Source organism: Caretta caretta, chromosome 2, assembly GCF_965140235.1.
Source record: "Caretta caretta isolate rCarCar2 chromosome 2, rCarCar1.hap1, whole genome shotgun sequence".
NCBI classification, from domain to species: Eukaryota; Metazoa; Chordata; order Testudines; family Cheloniidae; genus Caretta; species Caretta caretta.
In genome coordinates, this window is record NC_134207.1 from 257,251,267 (window position 1) to 257,274,268 (window position 23,002).

General features: G+C 41.1%; 1 protein-coding gene across 2 annotated transcripts in view; it reads right to left on the bottom strand.

Moving 5' to 3' along the window:
• Positions 1-2,771: 2,771 nt before the first annotated feature.
• LOC125631203 (sodium channel protein type 5 subunit alpha-like) overlaps positions 2,772-23,002 on the bottom strand; it is a 92,815-nt gene continuing 72,584 nt past the window's right edge. For both annotated transcript variants that reach the window (XM_048837520.2, XM_048837521.2), the window contains exons 22-27: positions 15,173-15,451; positions 14,385-14,442; positions 8,818-8,955; positions 8,054-8,154; positions 6,232-6,502; positions 2,772-4,007 (exon numbers count right to left, since the gene is read on the bottom strand). In XM_048837520.2, the coding sequence (XP_048693477.2) occupies positions 2,779-4,007; positions 6,232-6,502; positions 8,054-8,154; positions 8,818-8,955; positions 14,385-14,442; positions 15,173-15,451 (2,076 nt within the window). In that variant the 3' untranslated portion in view covers positions 2,772-2,778. The remainder of the gene's footprint in view (positions 4,008-6,231; positions 6,503-8,053; positions 8,155-8,817; positions 8,956-14,384; positions 14,443-15,172; positions 15,452-23,002) is intronic.

The following is a 23,002-nucleotide window of genomic DNA, read 5'->3' on the forward strand; positions in this document are numbered from 1 at the left end:
AAATGGACACAGAGTACAGAAGGCTAACCTAGATGGGCAGTTGATTGTACTATATATTAACTTTGTCGCTTCTGATATACCTGCTCATGCCTAGAAAATTTTACTCAGTAGAAAAATCTTAAGAAGAAAGGTCCCATGGTTTATGCCCTGTGGACAAGACCAATGGGACAGAAAATACAAAGCACACATTTCGATGCCTGAAACTGTGCTCTCTTCATAAAGAGAATATATTAAATATACATTGTTCTATTTTTACTTTTTACATATTTAACTCAATTTTGTGTACACAAATTAGTCACATGATAATTTCATTGTAAAAAGGTCTCATTGCTGAATCTCTTTAGACAAGATAATTTCGTCAACACACCCATATGATTTAAAAACTTTGAAAATCTGGATTTAATTTTCCATTAACCACCCAAATGTTTTTAAAGGTAATTGTGATCATTCAGTGATTTCTTTAGCACACTCCTCAAGCAAAATCATTTTGCAAGACACATAAGAACCAACCTGTTGTGTAGATCCAGTCCCCAAACACCTGCACAGGGGGAGTGAAGGTGCAGTGATGGATTTTTCAACTCTTAGATTGGAACAGTGTCCATGAAAGGACTGTATTGTAGCTCCGTGGCCTGTCTGTGGTTGAAAGATGAATTCATGAATTCATTTTTCCTACCTGCATTTTAGTACTCTGCATAAAGATGAATTACTTAGTCTCTATGCAGGGAGAGAGGAGTTTCACCCTAATATGAGTAAGATTTTAAATCTATAGGATTAGGCTTTATCTATGGACGGAGATGCATTGTGTTTACTGGTGAATAGCCTAGCAGAATGATTCCCAACAAATGGGCAAGTGCAATTCATTTTGTGTCACCACCTGGTTTTTGCTGGGTCGCAAATAGGATTTTTTTAAATTGTGTAATAACAAAAACTACATAAAAAAGAAGTATTTTATTTAGTCGTTTTTCCAGATCTTCAGCTGGTGCAAATCAGCATAGCTCAATTGATTTCCATTGTACAGTGTCACTGACATCAATGACACTGATTCACACCAACAAAGGATATCGCCCACTGTGTCTAGCTTCAAATTATAGGAAGAAAATAATAGTATGCCTCCAAAACTCCACAGTGAGAGACCATGTGGATTACGGGAAGCAGGGGAAATACAACACAGAGAAAGAAAGTTAAAAGGCATTACAAATATTATTATTTCTTGTATTCAGATAGTACCTAGAAGCTCCAGCTCAGATTGCAGCCCCATTGTGCAAGGCACTGTACATATGCATAGTAAGAGACAGTCCCTGCCCAGAGAGTTCACAGTCTAAACAGAGAGACAGACAAAAGTGAGGGAGAAGGAGAAAGGAATAATAATAATTATTATTCCCATTTTATAGGTGGGGCACTGAGTGAAAGAGAGATTAAGGGTATGTCTACACTGCAATCAGAGGTGATTTGCATGTGGTCACGTGGGAAGTCTGTAGCCAAGCAAGAAACTGAACCCAGATCAGAGTCCTAGTCTAGTGCTAGAGCCATAATGCCAAGCTTCCTCTCAGTCTGAAATAACTGTGGTGAAGAAAGGAAAGCTGTAGGTCTCCCGTGGACCAACAACCCTTGATAATCACATAAATCTTGCAACTTTTAAAAAATCGTATCTGGAAAACTGACCTGCATAGAAAATTGAGTGATATTTAAACAAATGGAGTGGGAAAAAGGGGCCTGGCAATGTTGTGGCTATAACCTCCTAAAAATATGACCCAAAGGAAGACAAATCAGCCACTGAAAAATGAAATGGTTCATACTGAGAGTTTAAACACACACACACATATATATATATCTCCAATAAGTATTTACATGCATGGGAAAAGAGACTGAACCTAGGTCCAGGAGTAGACGTCTTTGTGGGATTTTTGTGAGAGCATGATGCCACAAGAGTAGCAAAGACCTTAAGAAAGAAAACATGGTGAACATAACATGATGAATGCCATAACTACAAAGGGAAAAGATTCAGGTTTGTTTAAAAACAAAAGAAAGTTCTTACTCAGTTCATTACTGTTTCTGGAATGTTAAATGTTACATTTATTATTTCATTATACTGCAGTAACATGACTACAATAGTATATACACCATGGCTATTCTGTTTAAATTCATCATATTGGGGGAGTTCCAGTACACTATGTCATATCAGTGAGTCATGCAATGATTATGCTTGTGATATGTGAATCACAGGATTGAACAGATTTTGAATCATAAACCTACCGGGTTTATAATCAAAAAGTTAATTAGGAATGAATTAAGGCTACATTTCAACCCCCTCCCTACTTCCAAAAACCCCAAACCTTAAACTTTGTCACAGCCCACCCTTTACCCTGGGCAGATATTTATTTTCAGACACCATGAAACTTATCTTCCTTGAACTTGCTCCCCAACAAAGCAAACCAATCTAAAGAAGTAGATGTCTGGTTAGCAGAAGTGGAATGCAGCTCTATAAACACTATGTCTGGGCCACAGTAACCACATACTAAGGATTCTGCCTTAACTTGGTACTGCCACTGATATAATAGCTGAAACCATACACAGATTCTTCCTGTTCATATATAAATATAAACATTAAGCAAAGTTGAATGTAGCAGGGTCAAAGGTTATACCTTACCAACTTCTGCAGTTAAGGGTAAAACCACCACTGTTTCTTTTGCAACTAATGTTTAATACGAATGTTTAATTGCTGTATATTTACATCATTACATGATGGGAACAAAATTTTAAAGCATTCTTAACAAAAATTTAAACAATGGATTCCTTTTCTCTCTCTGCAGATAGTGGACAATCTATAGGTTCATCACTTTGCGGAGAGTCTGCCATCTTCACCTCAAGGTGCTCGTTAGTGGTCCCAGTGACACTGTCATAGGATGGAGGGAAAGAGGTTGAGGACACAGTTTCTGATTTGTCTAAATTTCTACTATAATTTTCATTCACCATGAATGCAATGAGGCCTTCTTTCTCTGGAGCATCTTCAAGGATGTCACCATCAGAGGTTCTATGACGGTATAAAAAAGAGGCCTGCTTCATGGAACGTTGAATCAAATGACTCCTGTAAACCCTCTGGATAATAATGGCAGAAACTTCCTCTTGTTTGTGTCTGATTGTGGTTGTGATTGGTTCATAAGAAAGCTTGGATGGATTGGCAGCCATAAACTTTTCCTCCATCTGTACTTTTAGAGTATCCATCTCCCCAGATTCACCTAGCACCCGTTTAGTGAAAGCAAACAAAATATCCAAACAGTGGATCCTATCTCCACTGACCAAGGGAAGATCCATTGCTATGAGCTCAATTTTGTTTGGTTTGGCTACACGTAAAGGTTCTGCCAGAGCATCTGCAAAGTCTGAAAGTGCCGAATACTCAATAAACTGAGTTGCCCCAGGATCAAATTTCTCCCAGACTTCATAAAACATATCAAAGTCATCTTCACCTAGAGGATCTGTACTTTCCTCCGTGGCAACATTGAAGTTCTCTAAAATAACAGCTATATACATGTTTACAACAATGAGAAATGATATAATGATGTAACTTACAAAGAAAATAATACCCACAGCAGGTTTACCACATTCTCCCACAGCACCTCGTATGTTAGGATCACAAAATGGAGGTCCAGTGTTTAAAATAGGACTGAGAAGACCATCCCAGCCAGCAGATGTTGTGATTTGGAAGAGACAGAGCATGCTGTTAGCAAAGGTTTGGAAGTTGAACATGTCATCAATCCCACTCTCCCACTGAACATAAGCAAAGTTAGCCATGCCAAAAATGGCATAAATAAACATGACCAGAAAAAGTAAGAGGCCAATGTTGAACAGAGCAGGAAGGGACATCATTAAGGCAAAAAGGAGAGTTCTAATTCCTTTGGCAGCTCGGATGAGTCTTAGTATTCGTCCAATTCGAGCCAAGCGAATGACTCTGAAGAGTGTAGGTGAAAAATAATTTTCAAATACTTTAACAATGCCAGAGAGCACTGTGCCTAAAAACAAAAATGAATAATCGTTAGAATTTCTAATTTTTGCTAATTATTAACTGAAAGAAATAATAGTATCAGTAAAAATGTGCTAGCCCTGATGGATCTTGATTCTTAAAGGAAAAGGTACACATTTTAAAAAAGTTAAATGGCTTATCTGTAAAAGTTTTGAAATTAAAACAAGAATGGACCCAATGGACAATATTTTTCAAACATTGGAGTAGTATGTATGTTGCGCCCCTAAAATCTGTATATGAACTATTGCACATGGGAAACATACAAGTAGGTGTTTTATGTGCAGCATTTTGCACGACCACTGGTACATGTGTATTTTTTGTAGGGGCAGGTTATGTAAGTGTATTTTAACATTTGGCTCTAAATGTTGAAAAAACAAAGCTCATATAAAAAAACAAAACATGACACCAGAGTCAGAGGCATTCAATGCTTAGATACTATGGTGATGAGGGCCAAATAAACCAGACAGAGAAAAACAACAGAGTAAACAACAGTGTAATCCATGCTAACAATGAGGCTTTTGGTCCCTTTCTAGTGGCATGATCACACATAGAGGTTTATTAGTCTGGTTACTCTAAGCTAAGGGACAAGGTCTATTTGCACTAAAAGTGGAGTCTATTCTTTTAGATCCAGGGGTCCAAGGTTCAGTCACTGCAGATGAGGAGGCCAGAGGTGGTGTTACACAAGGAAAGACTAAATTCATTCAGGGCTTCCTAAAGTGTCCCATTGCAACCGCAAGTAGTCTCATATGACAACAGAAAGAAAGGTAATCTTCCAGACATCAGCAGGTCAACGCTTGATGTAAATATCTATACTCTTTTTTTCCCCATAATGCAAAAAGGGTTTTCTTTCTCTTGCTCTCCCTTTAGGTCTATTTATTTTTGCTATTTTCTAGGAATTCCTTGTGATGAGGTGCACTATAGAGAAATACTTCTCTTTTAAGGGAGATTTTTTCTTAAATCTCTAATCTTTATGGGGACCCACTTCTTTGTGCCTCATTTTTCACCACTGTCATCAAAGTGGAATCAGGAAGAGGTTTGGATACATTTCTCTCAATACTCATACTGCCGCACTAAATGGTACTAATTATATGGAGAGCAGATATTTTCCTTACCTGTATACCTTCTGCAATCACTTTTGCCTGTATCTGCTTTAGAAGTAGTTAAATTAGCAGAACAGAAATTTTATTCCAGTTCTTCACTCCATGTCTGCATTAAAATCCCTTCAAACTAAACAACATATTTGGGCCTGATTCTCCTCTCTGTTACTCTAGCACAGTGATGGGCAACCTGCGGCCCGCGGACCGTACATGGTTCATCAGGGTAAGCCACTGGCGGGCCGCCAGATCATTTGTTTACACTTGCATGGCCGCCTACAGCTCCCTGTGGCCGTGGTTCGCCATTCCTGACCAATGGGAGTTGCGGGAAGCGGCATGGGCCTGGCCGCCGCTTCCTGCAGCTCCCATTGGCCGGGAACAGTGAACCACAAATATTTTTGGATTTTGGATATTACCATATCTATTGTTATTCAGGATTTATCAACTAACGTTGCTATATTTTAATTTCAATTTTTGCAGCTGAGTCTCCTTTACAATGTGAATGTATTGTATATGCTTTAAAAATTGGCAAAATATTTCTTCACGAACCAAAATTATTACAGGTCATGATATCATATGATAAAAGATTATACAATCACTGAGTTCTGAAAAAAATAATCTGAATTTTAGTAAAATTTAAAATGTTTCACATCCCTAAAATAACCCCTAATTAACACAGAAAATTATTAACTTTATCATCTGAATTCTCTTTCCAGTGTTATGAGACCAAAGTATAATACTTATTATAACCTGGAACATTACATTTACAACTTTTCAAACAGTAAGAAAAAAAACACAATCAGAGATTGTATACAATGTATCCTTCCACTATAAAAAGTAGTTCCTTTTAAAAGATAAGATAAAACAATAGGAAAAGTTTATAAATTCCTGTTCTGTGCTACTTTGAATATATTTGTTGGCATTTATTCTTCTGACCTTTCTTTTCTTTCTCTCTTTTTTAAAAAAATCTATTTTGACTACTTTCCCCAACACTTCATTTCTAACATCCTGGGTCCCATTTCAGCAACAGTTTTTGGCCAAGTAGCCAATTCAACTGACTTTCTTTTATGAAAACTAAATATGGGATAGTGAAGAAAATGCTTCTGTATTTTTACCTACCAACAATGGACATGATGACAACACTTAAATCAAATATGTTCCAGCCATTGGTGAAGTAGTAGTGTCTTAGGGCCAATAATTTCATGATGCACTCTGCAGTAAAGATGGCAACAAAGAGCATGTTGATTTTCTGAAGAATGTAAGTCTTCTCTGTACTTTGATCATCAGTTTCTACCATCATAGTGATCATGTTAAGGCAGATGAGAATCATGATGATAACATCAAAGGCTTGGCTTGTCACGATGTCAAATAAAAACCCTTGGTATTTGTTCTGTAGGAGAAAAAAAAAGACTATTTACTATTCATTATGAGAATGTAGGCATGCATAGAATAATAGAAATGTAGGACTGGAAGGGACCTCAAGAAGTCATCCAGTCCATCCCCCTGCACTGAGGCAGGACCAAGTATACCTAGACCATCCCTGACAGGTGTTTGTGTAACCTGTTATTAAAAATCTCCAATGACGGGGATTCCACAACCTCCCATGGTAACGTATTCCATACTTAACTAGCCTGATAGAAAGATTTTTCTAATATCTCACCTAAATCTTCCTTGCTTCATATTAAGCTGTTTATTACTTGTCTGCCTTCTGTGGACATTGAGAACATTTGATCACAGTCCTATTTATAAGAGCCCTTAACATATTTGAAAACTGTTATCAGGTCCCACCTCACTCTTCTTTTCTCAAGATTAAACATGCCCAGTTTTTTAAAGCTTTCCCCATAGGTCAGTTTTCTAAACCTTTAATAATTTTTGTTGATCTCCTCCAGACTCCAGTTTGTCCACATCTTTCTTCAAGTGTGGCATCCAAACCTGGACACAACACTTCCACTGAGGCCTCACGAGTGCCAAGCAAAGCAAAACAATATAACCTGAATATTATCCTTTTTCACAAACAATATCACACTATTGGTTCATATTCTGCGTGTGATCCACTGTCATCCCCAGACCCTTTTCCGCAGCTCTACTGCCTAGACAGTTATTCCCCATTTTGTATTTGTGCATTTCATTTTTCTTTCCTACTTTTCACTTTTACTTACTGAATTTCACTGTGTTGATTTCAGACCAATTGTTTAATTTATTAAGGTATTTTGAATTTTATTCCTGTCCTCCAAAGTACTTGCAATCCCACCCAGATTGTTATCATCTGCAAATTTTATAAGTGCTCTCCACTCCATTATCCAAGTCATTAATGAAAATGTTGAATAGTACTAGATATAGGACAGATCCTTCTGAGATCCTACCAGATACATCCATCCAATTTGACAGCAAACCATTGATAACCACTCTTAGGGCATGGTTTTTCAACCAGTTTTGCACCCACTTTATAGCAATTCCATCTAGACCATACATTTCCCAAGTTTGCTTATTAGAACGTCATGTGGGACTGTATCAAAAGCCTTACTAAAATCAAGAAATCACGTCTATTATTTCCCCCGGCTCCCTAATCATCCTTAGTAACCATGTAAAATAAATGTACATACTCATTAGTGGACAGCTCCAATTTTTATATGTTACAATGTTATTTAATTTCATAATAGGTAGATTATATATTTGTATCAGAGTATACAAATCCTGAAGGATAATCAATTTCAGGATAAATATACAAAACAATATTTTTGCATTGACCTTCATAAACATTTAGTCCTTATAATCTTTATAATCAATGACAATTTCTTGGTGCAGAGTTAAGACTATGAAGTAATGGAAAGAAACAGGTATATTGTATATATAGTAGTTTTTTTCAGTGGATTAAGTGAATTTTACTATGGATTTTCATTGATTAGAAATATTTGAGTTGGAAGAACTCAGGTGGTCTCACCAATGGCCTTGGGATGGGTTTTTGGGGTTTCTTGGATCCCAGTTTTTTCATTGCATTATAATATTTTCTCTGTTCTTCTGTCATAAAGATGTCTTGTCCACCTAAGTATATGGAGACAATGCTACTGTTATTTTTGGTGAGAAAGAAGCATTACTGCTGTGCAAGCATCTAAATTATTGGAATCCAACATTTCTTTCTTTTTCTATCCTTTCATCTCTTGCTAACCCTTCTCCCAGTACCTTATTAGGCCCAAAACAGTGCAGCAAGTTAACAAGATCTCCCAGAGCAGCAGTTCTGCGGTGACAATCTAGTGGCTCAGAAAGCAGGAAAATGATTAGGTTGCTAAGAGCCCAGGCATCTGAGGGAAGGAGCAACTTTCTCCCTGCCCCTCCAACTCATCTTGCTGCTTCCTCCATCTAAGGCCCACTGCCCAATCCCAGAGCTGCTCTCAGACCCTGTCCCACAGTGCTCAGCTCCAGGGCAGGGGAAGTAGCATTCATGAAACAATGTAACTGGCTTCATAGACTCTTATGAATCAATGCAGCCCCAAGAGCCAAGAGTTACATGGCTGGGATATAGGGGAATGGAATGGAGATGGGGAAGCACTTCACTTGTAATGCTGCCTCTATTAAATCCAGTACTGATGCTGCTCCATGTAATAAATGTATATAGATATTTCAGAGCTTCAGTGTACTGCTGGCATGTTCTAGTTTGAAGACAACACATAAGGAATATATCGGGACCTGGGAACATATCCAGTGTACTTATCTTTTTCTTTTGTTGATTAAAATTGTCAATAATGACACCGACAAAGAGATTCAGTGTGAAGAAAGATCCAAAGATTATGAAAACCACAAAATAGAGGTACATGGATAGACTCTTTTCCATTTGTGGCTGCAATTCTTTCTGCAAAAATGAAAAGCAAGATGAAATTGGCTGAGAATAGTATGGCCCTGGTCATGGAATGAGCTCTGTATAGGTGCAGGAGTCCTCCCGCACAGAGATCCTTGCAGGATATCAAACTTGCTTCATCACTAGAAATGCGGAAAAAAAACAAACCTGTCTGTAATGCACAAGAATAAGGGACTATCTACCCAATGAGTTAGTATGCAGCAAGCCAGGGTGGAAATCTACAGTGCACCTGCTTGAGGCAGCTAAACCACACTCTGGGACTTTCGTTCTGCTGTAGCAGTGAACACATGGTGAATGATGCACAGTAAGCTGCTGCACTCTAGTTTCACACCCTGTCTTGCTGTGCACTAACTCACTGTAGACAAGCCATAGGTCTTGCATTTCTGTGGTGGTGGGGAGAAAGGGAAGCGGAGATAAAGTTTGCAGTGTGATTAAAGTTAAATCCAAGGACACCACAGACAATGTGGATAACAATTTAACAAGGAACAATGTTTTGCCTAGAATTTGATTATCCTTCCTGATAAGCTGAAAATATGTTCTGAAAATAATATGCCAAATTCTCTGTTGGCATGTTTCCATTGAAGTAATTGGAAAGAGAATTTGGCCCAATGTCTATTAATAGTATAACTACTATTTGTTGTTTTGATTTCCTCTGCAATCTTTGTTAAGATTTTTCTGTGCAGAACAGATTCCTGTAATTCGCACTGATATTGATTAAACTTACGCTCAGAAACCTGTAGGGCAAAATCTCCCATTCCACTAACTGAAGACTAAGAAATTCAAAGATTGAATTTAGGGTTTTTTGCACTTTAGTATTCACACAAGGACACATAAGATAATACGTTTCAGAGTGGTAGCCGTGTTAGTCTGTATCAGCAAAAAGAACGAGGAGTACTTGTGGCACCTTAGACACTAACAAATTTATTTGAGCATAAGCTTTCGTGGGCTAAAGCCCACTTCATCAGATGCATGCAGTGGAAAATACAGTAGGAAGATGTATATATATATATATACAGAGAACATGAAAAAATGTGGACAATGTATACCTTCAAGTCAGCGGCACTGCTATGGATATCCGCATAGCCCCACAGTATGCCAACATTTTTATGGCTGACTTAGTACAATGCTTCCTCAGCTTTCGTCCCCTAATGCCCCTACTCTACTTGTGCTATATTGATGACATCTTCATCATCTGGACCCATGGAAAAGAAGCCCTTGAGGAATTCCACCATGATTTCAACAATTTCCATCCCACCATCAACCTCAGCCTGGACCAGTCCACACAAGAGATCCACTTCCTGGACACTATGGTGCTAATAAGCGATGGTCACATAAAGACCACCCAATACCGGAAACCTACTGACCGCTATACTTACCTACATGCCTCCAGCTTTCATCCAGACCACACCACAAGAACTTGTCTACAGCCAAGTTCTAAGATACAACTGCATTTGCTCCAACCCCTCAGACAGAGACAAACACCTACAAGATCTTTATCAAGAGTTCTTACAACTACAATACCCACCTGCTGAAGTGAAGAAACAGATTGACAGAGCCAGAAAAGTACCCAGAAGTCACCTACTACAGGACAGGCCCAACAAAGAAAGTAACAGAACGCCACTAGCCGTCACCTTCAGCCCCCAACTAAAACCTCTCCGGCACATCATCAAGGATCTACAACGTATCCTGAAGGATAATCCCTTTTTACATAAGATAATGTTTCTCTTTTTATGCATTTGTTTAAAATACTATCCATCATAACTAAATATAAGCCTGAATCAACTCTCACTGAGGTCAATGGAGTCATTATTGACTTCAGTGAGAGTTGAATCAGACTTTCTTGGCATGATTTTCAAAGGTGTCAAACGATCAACAGTTTTCACTGAGGTCAGTGGGATCTGTTGAGTACTCAGTACTTGAAAATCAGGCCAGAGGAGCCTAACTTCAAGTTCTCCTGCTTTTGAAAATCTTGGCCTAGATGTTTTCGTACACACAAATGACGCAGTGTGGAATAAGCAAAAAAATATTTCTCATTAACCACCTGTGTCAATATGATGAAAATCTTGATGTGTACTATCTGGCCAGTTGATATGTATTCTATAACCCACTTTGAAAGTATATTAATTTCATTGCAAATCAACTTAGAGAGGACTAATATTTGCATGCATGTATCCCGCACCCAAACTCCCTCCCGCATTCCCACCCCCTGACCCAGCCCGGAGCCCCCTCCCATATCCTGAACCCTGATACCAGTCAGCTCTGTGTTTTTGGGAAACCAGGGCACAGTATCTAGCCTGTCTGACTCATAAAAGACACCCCCCTCACCATTCTCTGCTTGAACCAAAACCGGTCAGAGAAAAGGCTTGCAGAGAGCAGTGAAGGGCATTGGAAGACACACCTAGACCCCTCCTGACAAGGGTGACAAGATTAAGACATCTCCATTAGAATACAGAATGAAGAACAGAGAGAAAGATGGGACAGGGAGACATCTCCATTTGCATACAGAATGGAGAACAGAGAACTGCACTGATATCTGGGACCAGAAAAGCGGGGAAGCACTGCATCATGGGGGATCTCTGCTCCAGATGTTAATGAACCTACGCCTGCACACAGACAGCTCAGCAGTTATCAGATCAATTCTAGTAATGAATCCTTCATTGATATCCAAAATACTGAAGCAGCCCAATTGCATTGTGAGCTCCCTGGAAGAAAACACAACCCATAGCCAAGAGTGATCAATTCCTATTGCCTAGCCTAAAGAAAATCCTTGAGTCATCAGCTTACCCATAAACAAATCTAGTGTTCTCCCTTGAACCATTGTATTTTCTCTACAAAAACCCCTACCTATGCCCAAGTAAGTGTTCTGATGCATGGACCCAAACTCTGAATCAGTTCCACTGCGACTCCATCTCCTGAATGATCATGCTGGGGGCTCTGCCTGTCTCCAGCACTCAGGACCCTGAGCTCCCACCATCACCTGGGAACCCCAACCAGTTCAAGCCTCATGGAGTGGGTGAGATCACCCACTCTCTTTCTCTTCTGTCTCTCTGTTTTCTTTTCTACCTTAGGTATTAACCTTTAATAATATAAATGTTATGTTGGTTTAGGCTCTACTTGTGTAGTTATCACTATTATTCAATAAATAACTTTTATGATTAAGCTGGTTGATTCTCTCTCTCTCTCTCTGAACTTTACTTTTTTATATTTTTAGCTTCCCCCATGTACTCTGAAGCCATGCTTCTTTTACCTAAGCTAAAGATCCCTGCAGTGCCCAAAATACTGTGGGGTTTGCTCATCAAGTGGGTTACTACCAGTATAATTGTGACATGAAAGTGGGGATAGGGATGTGTTAAACATGTGGCACATAAGGGTGGCAGCCCATTGAGTACAGGGACATATAAGGGGGTCAGCTTGAGACTGCTGATTGACCCAGTCTGCTCAGACTTGCTGTGTGCGTGTGTGTGTGCGTGTGCACACATGTGTTCATCTGGTTCTAGGGCTGCAGTACATCAATAGAATTACAGAAATTCCTCCCCCCAGAAGAGTAACCCTAATAAATGAGTATACCCCAAAGTAAAGGGCACATCTGGTAACAACTCATCATTTCTGGCCCTACCCCAGAGCCTGCAACCCCAGCCCAGAGCCTATACCCCCTCCCACACCCCAACCCCCTGCCCCAGCCCCAGCCCAGAGCCCCCTCCCACACTCTGAACCCCTCACCCCTCCAGCCCAGAGGCCCCTCCTACACCCCAAACCCCTCATCCCTGGCTTCATCTCAGAGCCTGCACCTCAGACAGCGCCCGCACCCCAATCCCTTTCCCCAGCCCAGTGAAAATGAGTGATTAAGGGAGGGTGGGGGAGAGCAAGCAACAGAGGGAGGGGGGATGCAGTGAGCAGGGCGTGTGACAGGGGCGTGACCTTGGGGGAGGGGAGGGAAAGGGGCGGGGCAAGAATATTCGGTTTTCTGCAAATAGAAATTTGGCAACCCTACCCCAAGTACCAGAATTCCAGTTACTTCTGACTGACTTCTGCTATGTATCTCAAAATGTGCAGCAAGAAAAGCCCCAGAATGTATAGAGCCCAGCAGTGAAGCAAAGCACCATTGGATACCTACTCAGAATGAAGAAAAGGAGTACTTGTGGCACCTTAGAGACTAACCAATTTATTTGAGCATAAGCTTTCGTGAGCTACAGCTCACTTCATCGGATGCATACTGTGGAAAGTGTAGAAGATCTTTTTATACACACAAAGCATGAAAAAATCTCTCTCCCCACCCCACTCTCCTGCTGGTAATAGCTTATCTAAAGTGATCACTCTCCTTACAATGTCTGTATCTGTACAAGTTTTTTCATGCAGTTGATAGATTTCCACTCCATACGGCTAAATGCAGTGCCTTGCATAATGACAGGTTTCAGAGTAACAGTCGTGTTAGTCTGTATTGGCAAAAAGAAAAGGAGTACTTGTGGCACCTTAGAGACTAACCAATTTATTTGAGCATGAGCTTTCGTGAGCTACAGCTCACTTCATCGGATGCATACTGTCTGTATCTGTACAAGTTTTTTCATGCAGAGAAAGGAGTTGTAAGGAGAGTGATCACTTTAGATAAGCTATTACCAGCAGGAGAGTGGGGTGGGGGGAGGTATTTTTTTATGCTTTGTGTGTATAAAAAGATCTTCTACACTTTCCACAGTATGCATCCGATGAAGTGAGCTGTAGCTCACAAAAGCTTATGCTCAAATAAATTGGTTAGTCTCTAAGGTGCCACAAGTACTCCTTTTCTTTTTGCGAATACAGACTAACATGGCTGTTACTCTGAAACCACTCAGAATGCTGGCCGCTTACTCCCAGCTATTTACACACATGGACACATATTGAATCAGAAAGCAGTTTACAGTCTGTATGCCATCAGTGTGTACTATCTAATATGCACTTCTTAGTGCACAAAAATACATTGTGCATGAACTGCCCTCCCACTCTCTGTGTACACAAGACTTCTGTGTTCATATAACCTAACACAATAGAGCCCTGATTCTGATTTGGGCCTCTGGATGTTACAGTAATATAAATATTAAATAAAATAATAATATTTGACCATTTATTTTAAATGGTTGTCATCCACTTTAGTTCAACCCTGAATTGCTCCTAGTTATAATTTTGAAGGCTTTGAATTTGACAGAAAGCAGCTTCCCTTTAAAACATCCACTGTAGCAATTAACTGTATTTATGGTATTGCAATGTGCATATCAGACGCTGAAAATAAAGATCAGGGAGTTTTATCATAAGTGGACAACACCAAGAAAACAATGAACAGAAAAGACTTATAACATTGTATCACCTAAAACTAACAAGTATGAAAATTATCAAACACAATAAAGAACTGGAGAGATAGTCATCAAGGAGAATAGTTAATTTTCGTGACCTACCCCTCGTGAATCTACTGCTGCATACATAATGTCCATCCAACCTTTAAATGTCGCCTAGAATAAAAGACAAATTATTAAAATCATATTCAACTTTCAGGGACAGATATTTTAGCCTGTTTACAACATCTTTGTGCCACTGAGTTGGTGCAAAGGGACTGCAGTCTGTCCATAAATGCCCAGTAGATTTACTTCTGGTGTAGGGGATCTACCTGATGACCACCATCTTCTTGCATAGAGGGCATGTCAGGAGAGGGAGGATGCAGACTGCAGTTATATTCTGCCATAGCAGTCCTCCACTTGTGTATGACCCATTAAGGACCTTAATTCAGTGGCAGATCAAAGCTGCCTGACACCAGGTATAAATTGTATTGGGCCAGGGGTTGAGCCAAGATTCAGGGAATTGGAACTAGCCCACTAATGCTGTCTTCCCCCTTCCTATTTCTGGCAGAGAGAGAGTTTTGCCTTGAGTTTCATGAAATTAAAACAAACACACCATCTTCCCAGGAGCTGTAAATCAGAGTATCATAGAATAGCATAGTATCATAGAGTAGCATATGTTCAAACGGTTACATCATCAGTTTGTAGATCACCCCTAGGCCCTACATGTCTGTTCACTAGAGTAAGAGGCCCCACATGGCCTAACCACATTGCCAGTGTGAACATGAGCTGGAGGGGCAGAGAAGGCTCTGCAAGGCCACTATTCCCCACCTTGCACAGAGGTGGGTGAGAAATCAGCACCATGACACCACCCCATAGCCAACCAGCAAAAGAAAACAGAACTTACCACCTGAAGAAGAGCCAGATAACCAGAACCAACATTATCAAAGTTGACTTTAACATTTGTCCAATATATTTTTTGTGTGTTGTTATAGGTTGTGCAATCCAATTTGTTCCTAATATTTTTATTTAATTCTGATTTTTCTTCAGTCAAGTTAACGCATTTTCCAAATTTTCCTGCCAATAGGGTCACTCCCATGATACTAAAAATGAGCCAGAAAATGAGGCAGACAAGCAGAACATTCATGATGGAAGGGATGGCACCTATCAAGGCATTTACAACCACCTTAAAAGTGAAATGAAAGAAAAGTTATTATAGGCATTCACATGAGCATGGCCCTAAATAGCTATTCACTACATTAAACTGTTTTGAAAAACTAAGCAAACCCTTGAATGCAATGTTGTTTTATTCATTACTGGTCCCAGGATATTAAAAGAGACAAGGTAATATGTTTTATTGGACAAGGTAATATGAGGTAATATATTTTATTGAACCAACTTCTGTTGGTGAGAGAGACAAGCTTTTGAGCTAATACAGAGCTCTTCTTCAGGTCTGGGAAACATACTCAGAATGTCACAGCTAAATACAAGGTGTAACAGAGTGTTTAGCATAAGTAATTAACATATATTTCAGTGGACCATTCAAGGTGAAGTGGCCCATTAACATCCTTCCAGCCACAGGGGACAAAGGAAGACAGAGGGAAGCAGCTAGGGTGGGGGTTCTTAGTGGGTTACAGATTGTTGTAATAAGAATAAATACAGTGTCTCTCAGTCCATGATTATAAATGTTTAGTATGTTATGAATTTAAACTCCCAGATTTCTCTTTTGAAAGTGTTGTGCAGATTTCCTTTGAGGATGAGGACTGATAGGTCAGAAATAAAGTGATCACTTTGTGAAAAGTGTTCACCCACAGGTGATACAGTGTTTTTGTCTTTTATCATTTTCCTGTGTGTGTTCATTCGAGAGTGTAGTAATTGTCTGGTATTACCCAGATAGTAGATATTTGGACATTCATGAGGTACACCACATGTTATGACAGGCCTAGGTAGGACCCATGGACCTTGAAAGGTATGTTGTGCGGGGGTGTTGATCATTGTGGCACAGGAGAAGATTGCATCATGGAATGGGCCACCCAAATACCCGAGAGAACCTGCTTCAGTACAGAAATGCCCCAACAACAACTGTGTGGGTGAAACCAGACAATTACTACTCTCTCCAATGAACTCACACAGGAAAATGATAAAAGATAAAAACACCATAACTCATTCTGACTCATGCTTAATGGAGATTTTAACTTCCACTGTGGATCTTATTACATCTGGCTAGGTGCTTCAATTGCTTGCTTCAGTCTCTACTAATGATCTCGAGAGTCAGCAAATACAAAGCTATCACTTCCTGATTAGGACATGGAACTTCTACTCATTGCTGGTCCCAATTTTACTCTCCAATAAAGGGCATGCATGGACTTCAGAGTGGAACCCTGTACCCCAAACAATTAAGATATGGGTGATATTTACCTTCACACAGGTCACAGCCAACAGGATGAGCTGGCTTCCCATACGTGACATTTTGCAAGAGAGGGGTCATGCAGGCCACTGGGTGTTACACCCAAGAAATATCTAAAGATAAAGTGGGAGGCTGGACTTCTTTGGGAGGAGTAGGGGAGTGTCTTAAACTGACTACAGGTGTAGTATGAAACTTACGCTATATTTGGGTGAGCACATTTAAGATTCATAATAAATTCCAAACCCAGGCAAGTTTTTCTTATATTTGTTTCTTTACAGGTTTCAGACACCTTTCATCACATCAGGAAAAATGGAAAGAAACCTCAAATATTGTACTATTCAAGTTTGCACTTGCTGGGGTGAAATGCTCCAATGACATGGGGGGAAGAACTTTTAAGTTCTATATAGCTTCTGTAGAAACTAAGGAATTTCCGAGACAAAATCTTTAAGATTGTATTAAAGTTGTAATTAAATATCTAAATTCAAAACAACATTTTAGAACATGGTGATTATAAAAACACGGACGAAATATGTAGTTATGGTTCTACAATCTTAATTCTACCCCATATCCCCACTCAGAAACCCTCTTACATCTACTTGTCCTACTTCATATAATTTCCAGTATGGGCTACAAAGCACCATGAACCAACCAATTATTAACCACAAGTAGCCTACAGTCTAATTGTAGATCACCTTTCAATTCACTTCCTCTTTATACATCAGGGAAATACAACCTAGATGGAGCTATTATAAGATGAGGGTATAACTGGTTGGAACACAGGGAGTAGTCATCAGAGGTTCACAGTCAAGCTGGAAAGGCATATCAAGTGAGGTCCCGCAAGGATCAGGTCTGGATCCGGGTCAGTTCAATCTCTTAATCAATCATTTAGATAATGTCATAGAGAGTACACATAAAGTTTGCAGACAAAACCAAGCTGGGACAGGTTGCAAGTGCTTTGGAGGATAGGATTAAAATTCAAAACGATCTGGACAACCTGGAAAAATGGTCTGAAGTAAATAGGATGAAATTCAATAAGGACAAATGTGAAGTACTCCACTTAGGAAAAAACAATCAGTTGCACATATGCAAAATGGGAATAGACTGTCTAGGAAGGAGTACTGCAAAAAGGGATCTGGGAGTCATAATGGGTTACAATTGTAATGCTGTTGCAAAAAAAGCAAACATTATTCTGGGATGTATTAGCAAGAGTATTGTAATCAAGACACAAGAAGTAATTCTTCCACTCTGCCCAGATTAGGCCTCATCTGGAGTATTGTGTCCAATTCTGGGCAACACATTTCAGAAAAGATGTGGACAAATTGGAGAAAGTCCAGAGAAGAGCAACAAAAACTATTAAAGGTCTAGAAAACATGACCTATGAGGGAAGATTTAAAACACTGGGTTTGTTTAGTCTAGAGAAGAGAAGTCTGAGGGAGGACTTGATAACAGTTTTCAAGTATATAAGAGGTTTTTACAAAGAGAGAGGAAATTTTTTCTCAGTAACCTCCGAGGATAGGATCAGAAGACTATAGGCTTAAATTGCAGCAAAGGCGGTATAGGCTGGACATTAGGAAAAACTTCCTAACTGTCACAGTGGTTAAGCACTGGAATAAATTGCTGAGGGAGGCTGTAGAATCTCCATCATTGCAATTTTTAAGTGCAGGTCAGACAGACACCTGTCAGGGATGGTCTAGGTAATGCTTGGTCCTGCCTTGAGTGCAGGGGACTGGACTAGAAGACCTCTTGAGGTCTCTTACAGTCCTATGATTCTATGATCAAAGACAGCAACATCTTACTTCATATTCTCCATAGACAGTTCAGATAGTTGACCATCCCTCATATCAATTTTTCTCTAAGGTCAATAAACCACAAGGATATTACATCTGATTTGTAATATACAGAGAGTAGAGCTTATTATATACACCTTACTTGCCATATACAGGTAATAGTATGTGGAATGCCACTTCTGCAACATTTTTTCCTTCCTTTCCCCTTATCTTGTGAAAGCCTCACCCACTGATGCTGGGCTGCCAACAGGCTGGGACGGGAAGAAAGAAGCCTCAGAATCCGTCTAGAGGCACCGGACCCTGTTGTGCACAGACACTACCTTTATTGGATCTTCCAAGACCTGAGACTGATCCCTGCTTCTTCCACAGGAGGAACTGTGGCAAATTCCCTATGCAGGGAATCACATAGGTGATGGTTTTGGATAATCACATAGGTGATGGTTTTGTATAATACTTAACAGAATAGAGGAAAGCAGTAGATATGTTAGTCACAAATCTGCCCCAGCTACATCTGTGCAGCTCCCATGGAATTCAATAGGGGTTGCACACAGTTTTATTTGAGGGCAGACTTGGACCAGTTATCCAGGATTCAAATTCTAATTACCACATAAAATACAATGTATATCAAACAACAGAAAAGACATTTAAAATGCATTTACACGCACTGTAAATCACAAGAAGTAATTGTTTCCCCACTATATTACTATCTTTTCCTTTCAAATCCACTACTAGGTGTCAATAACTCAAATTAATACTCATATATAATGATCTAACAGTCTGTCTACTGACTTGAGTCTATATTTGAATGTGTTTGCTCCTCAATTCTTTCACGCATGCAAAATTAGGATCTTTGCTGACACAAGCCTTTACTCTTTTTCGCTTACATTCTGACTCTGAGATAAAGTGATACAGATCCACAAAAATGAAAATTTATCTAGTTTTGAATCTGATTGTGGAAACGCCTATTCTTATTTTCCACCAGAGCACAGCATTTTCATTTTCTTCTAAGCTACTAATATTGCATTTCTCAGTTTCTTTTATATTGGTCTACAGGTTACAAAGGCAGCATGGAAAAGTGATTTTACATATTTGCAATAGATAATTGTGAAGGTCATGAGAAGAACCAAATCCTGAGCTACTCTAAATCAGTGTAGTATGGCCTTCACACCTAGCCTCAGCTCGTGCAAGTTATAGCAATGTAATCTGGATGTGCTGAGTGCACGGATTGCATTAGTTAGGTCAACATACGAGAAGCAGGGGGCAAAGTTTGAATTTGGGAAGTAAGCTGAATCCTCAGAGGCTTTTTCTGTCACTAGTGTGTACAATATCATACTGTGAGTGAAGACAAAATTTATTTCATTATTAATTATGATTATTAATTAGTGAATTAAGTGCTAGCAAAAAGGTCAGGACGGATATCCCCAGAGACCAATGTACTCTATCAACAGAATATATATATATATATATGACAGGTTTCAGAGGAACAGCCGTGTTAGTCTGTATTCGCAAAAAGAAAAGGAGTTCTTGTGGCACCTTAGAGACTAACCAATTTATTTGAGCATGAGCTTTCGTGAGCTACAGCTCACTTAGCTGTAGCTCACGAAAGCTCATGCTCAAATAAATTGGTTAGTCTCTAAGGTGCCACAAGAACTCCTTTTCTTTTTATATATATATATATATTCGTTAATTGCAGCATAAATTTCCTCACAGCGCCCAACAAATATGTCTCATGCTTGGAAAGCAATTGCTATCAGGGGATGGTAACAGAGGGGATTATCCAGTTTTCATTAAAGATTAGTCTAAACCAAAGCCAACCTATAGCAAATTTTGAGGAAAGGGTTCCAAATGTGCTGGTGGTGTTTTGTTTTCTGAATGTATACAGTTATCCTTTAGAAACTGGAGTGAGGCAACCAATTTATATCATGGGCCTCTGAACACCCAATAGATTGTAGTAACTTTTAGTTCATAGAAACCTACATTGAATTTGTGACAAGGATTGAAAAAACTGTCAGGTACAAAACTTCTTTCTCTTAGCTGTTTCTCTCCAAACTAATTATTAATGGCTTAATGCCCCCCAGGGAATCTGGAGGCAGTCCAGTGTTGTTGCTAGAGGCTCCAGGACTAAGCTCCGCCCTTCACCCCAGGCCATAACAAGAGTTCTTCCACAGCTGTGGAAACACTCCAGGAATTGATTATTATCATTAAGAGACTTGCTATAATGTATGAAATTAGCCTGAACACAATATATGCCTAAGTCTCCTTTCAGAGAAAGACTTCAGTTTATATTCTGGTCATTTAACAGCATTTGGGTTGAATTTGGGGAAAAGCTGCTAACAGAAAGAAAATTATGAGGTAAGAAATTTCTCATTCTGTTGTACAGCTTCTCTCCTCATTCATTGCTAATGGGAAGTAGCAAGCAGTGAATCCCAGAAGTAGGGGGGAAAGGATAAAGCAGAGTTTAATTATTATAGTAGAATAATAGACAGGAAAAAATGGTTATTAACCTGTTCTGTAACTGTTGTTCTTCAGATGTAGCAATGACATGTCCAGACAAAGGATTTTCTCTTTGCTCTGTGATATCAAGTTGGGAAGTAGAGGAAGGGTGATTGGTGAATGTATTGTGATACAGCATGGCCAGAGGGCAGCAGGAGGGTGATCCTATTGGGGTCCAGGAAGTGGGCAGGATCCACTGCTAAAGGATCCCCCCCCCAGCCTAAGAGGGGGATCCACAGGACTTGGAAGCCAAAAAAATAGGGGGGACAACTAACAAAATAACAGGGACAGGAGTGCGGTCAAAGGGTCAAACGAAGGGAACCGGATGAGGACACCGAGGAGAGAACCCCGGACAGAGCCCACTGCTCCTCGAAGGCGTCAAGGGAGTCAGTGGATGCCACCCAGAGGAACTCTGCCCGGATACATGAACGGACAGAGGATCAGAAATGGGCCCCACAGTCACAGAAGACTCCATCGGCCAACCTCCTAACCCTGGTTTTATAGATGGCCACTTTAGCCAGGGCCAGGAGGAGGTTAGGGTTTGTGGGGCCACGGATAGGGAGTGCATAGATGAGGACGTGAGGGGAAAAGTACAACCAAAAACGTAACAAAATATCCGTGAGGAGCCAGAATAGAGGCTGCAACCTGGCGCACTCCAAGTAAATGTGTGCCAGGGGTTCCTTCATGCCGCAAAAGGGGCAGGTGTCTGGGATAGGGGTGAACCGTGCCAAGTACACGCCTGTGCTCACGGCCCCATGAAGGAGCCACCAACTGATATCCCTGGTGGGCCTCGGGACCAGGGTGGAGTATAGGCTTGCCCACCGGGGCTCCTCACCCTCTAGAGGTGGCAAGGAGGTCCCGCCACTTTGTGTCGGGGTGGGATGCGAGGGTGAGGATGTGAAGGGTGTGGAGCACGAGTGTGTATAGTTGTTTCGTTGGCGTGGTCTGGAAGCAGACTGGCTGCAGATCGTGCAGCCGGCTCACAGTGAAGGGGCGGGGGGGTTGGTTGGGTCCATGGGGTAGGGACCCAATAAAAAGGTTCAGAGGGCCTGGGGTGGAGGGTGGGTGGGGTGTGCCCTCGTGCAGGACCCGGTCGAGGTAAACCCAAGCAGCGGGTGGCAAAGCGGCCCTCACCTCCTGAAGTACGTGCCAGGGAGTACAAGGCCTGGAGAGCCCCATGTGCTAAGCGAGCATCAGGGTATCCAGCCAGTCTCCCCGGTCGTAGTCCAGGAGGTCTCTGACTCTTGTGACTTCTGCCAAGACAAACCTCTGGCGCACCGAGTGGGACTCTGCCACCTGCACATGGAGCTGGGGATTGTGCAGCAAGGGCTCCGCGAGGAGATCTGTCCCCACGGTAGCTGCCATGGCTTGGTCGCTGAGAACAGTTTCCAGGTCTGGAGGGGGTCCTGGTAGAAGACCAGCAGCCTGGAGAGGTCTCGCGGAAGACCTCTCGGATGGAGAGAAAGGAGCTGCCGGTCGTATCAGAGCCCTCGGAAGCGGCACAGGAAGGCGTGTGCCGGTACGCTCCATTCTGGACTACCTGCACCATAAAGGAGCCTCTGCAGGGCCTGGAGGCAGAAGACATGGACCTGAGTGTGGAGACACTTTAGGCCCTGCCCTCCCTGCTCCAGGGGTAGATGGAGAACCCCCACAGAGACCCAGTGCAGTCCTGACCAGAAGAACTCCAGAATCGATGTCCAGAGGTTGGCCAGAAAATCTGGGGCCGGGACCAGGGTGTTGAGGCGGTACCAGAGCACGGACAGGACTAGCTGATTAAGCACCAGCGCTCTCCCTCGAAGGGAGAGGCACCAGAGTAGTCCTGTCCATTTCTGGAGCTGCTCTGTCACCCTGCCCTCTAAATCGTGCCAGTTCTCTGGCAGAGATGGATGAGTGGCAGAAAGGTAAACCCCGAGATAGAGCAGCGGACCTGCGCTCCACTGGATGGCCTGAAGCGCGGGTGGGAGGGAGCTCGCCTGCCACCCATCCCCGACCACCAGGCCAGAGCTCTTGACCCAGCTGACCTGGGCGGAGGAGGCTGCCGAATAGATGA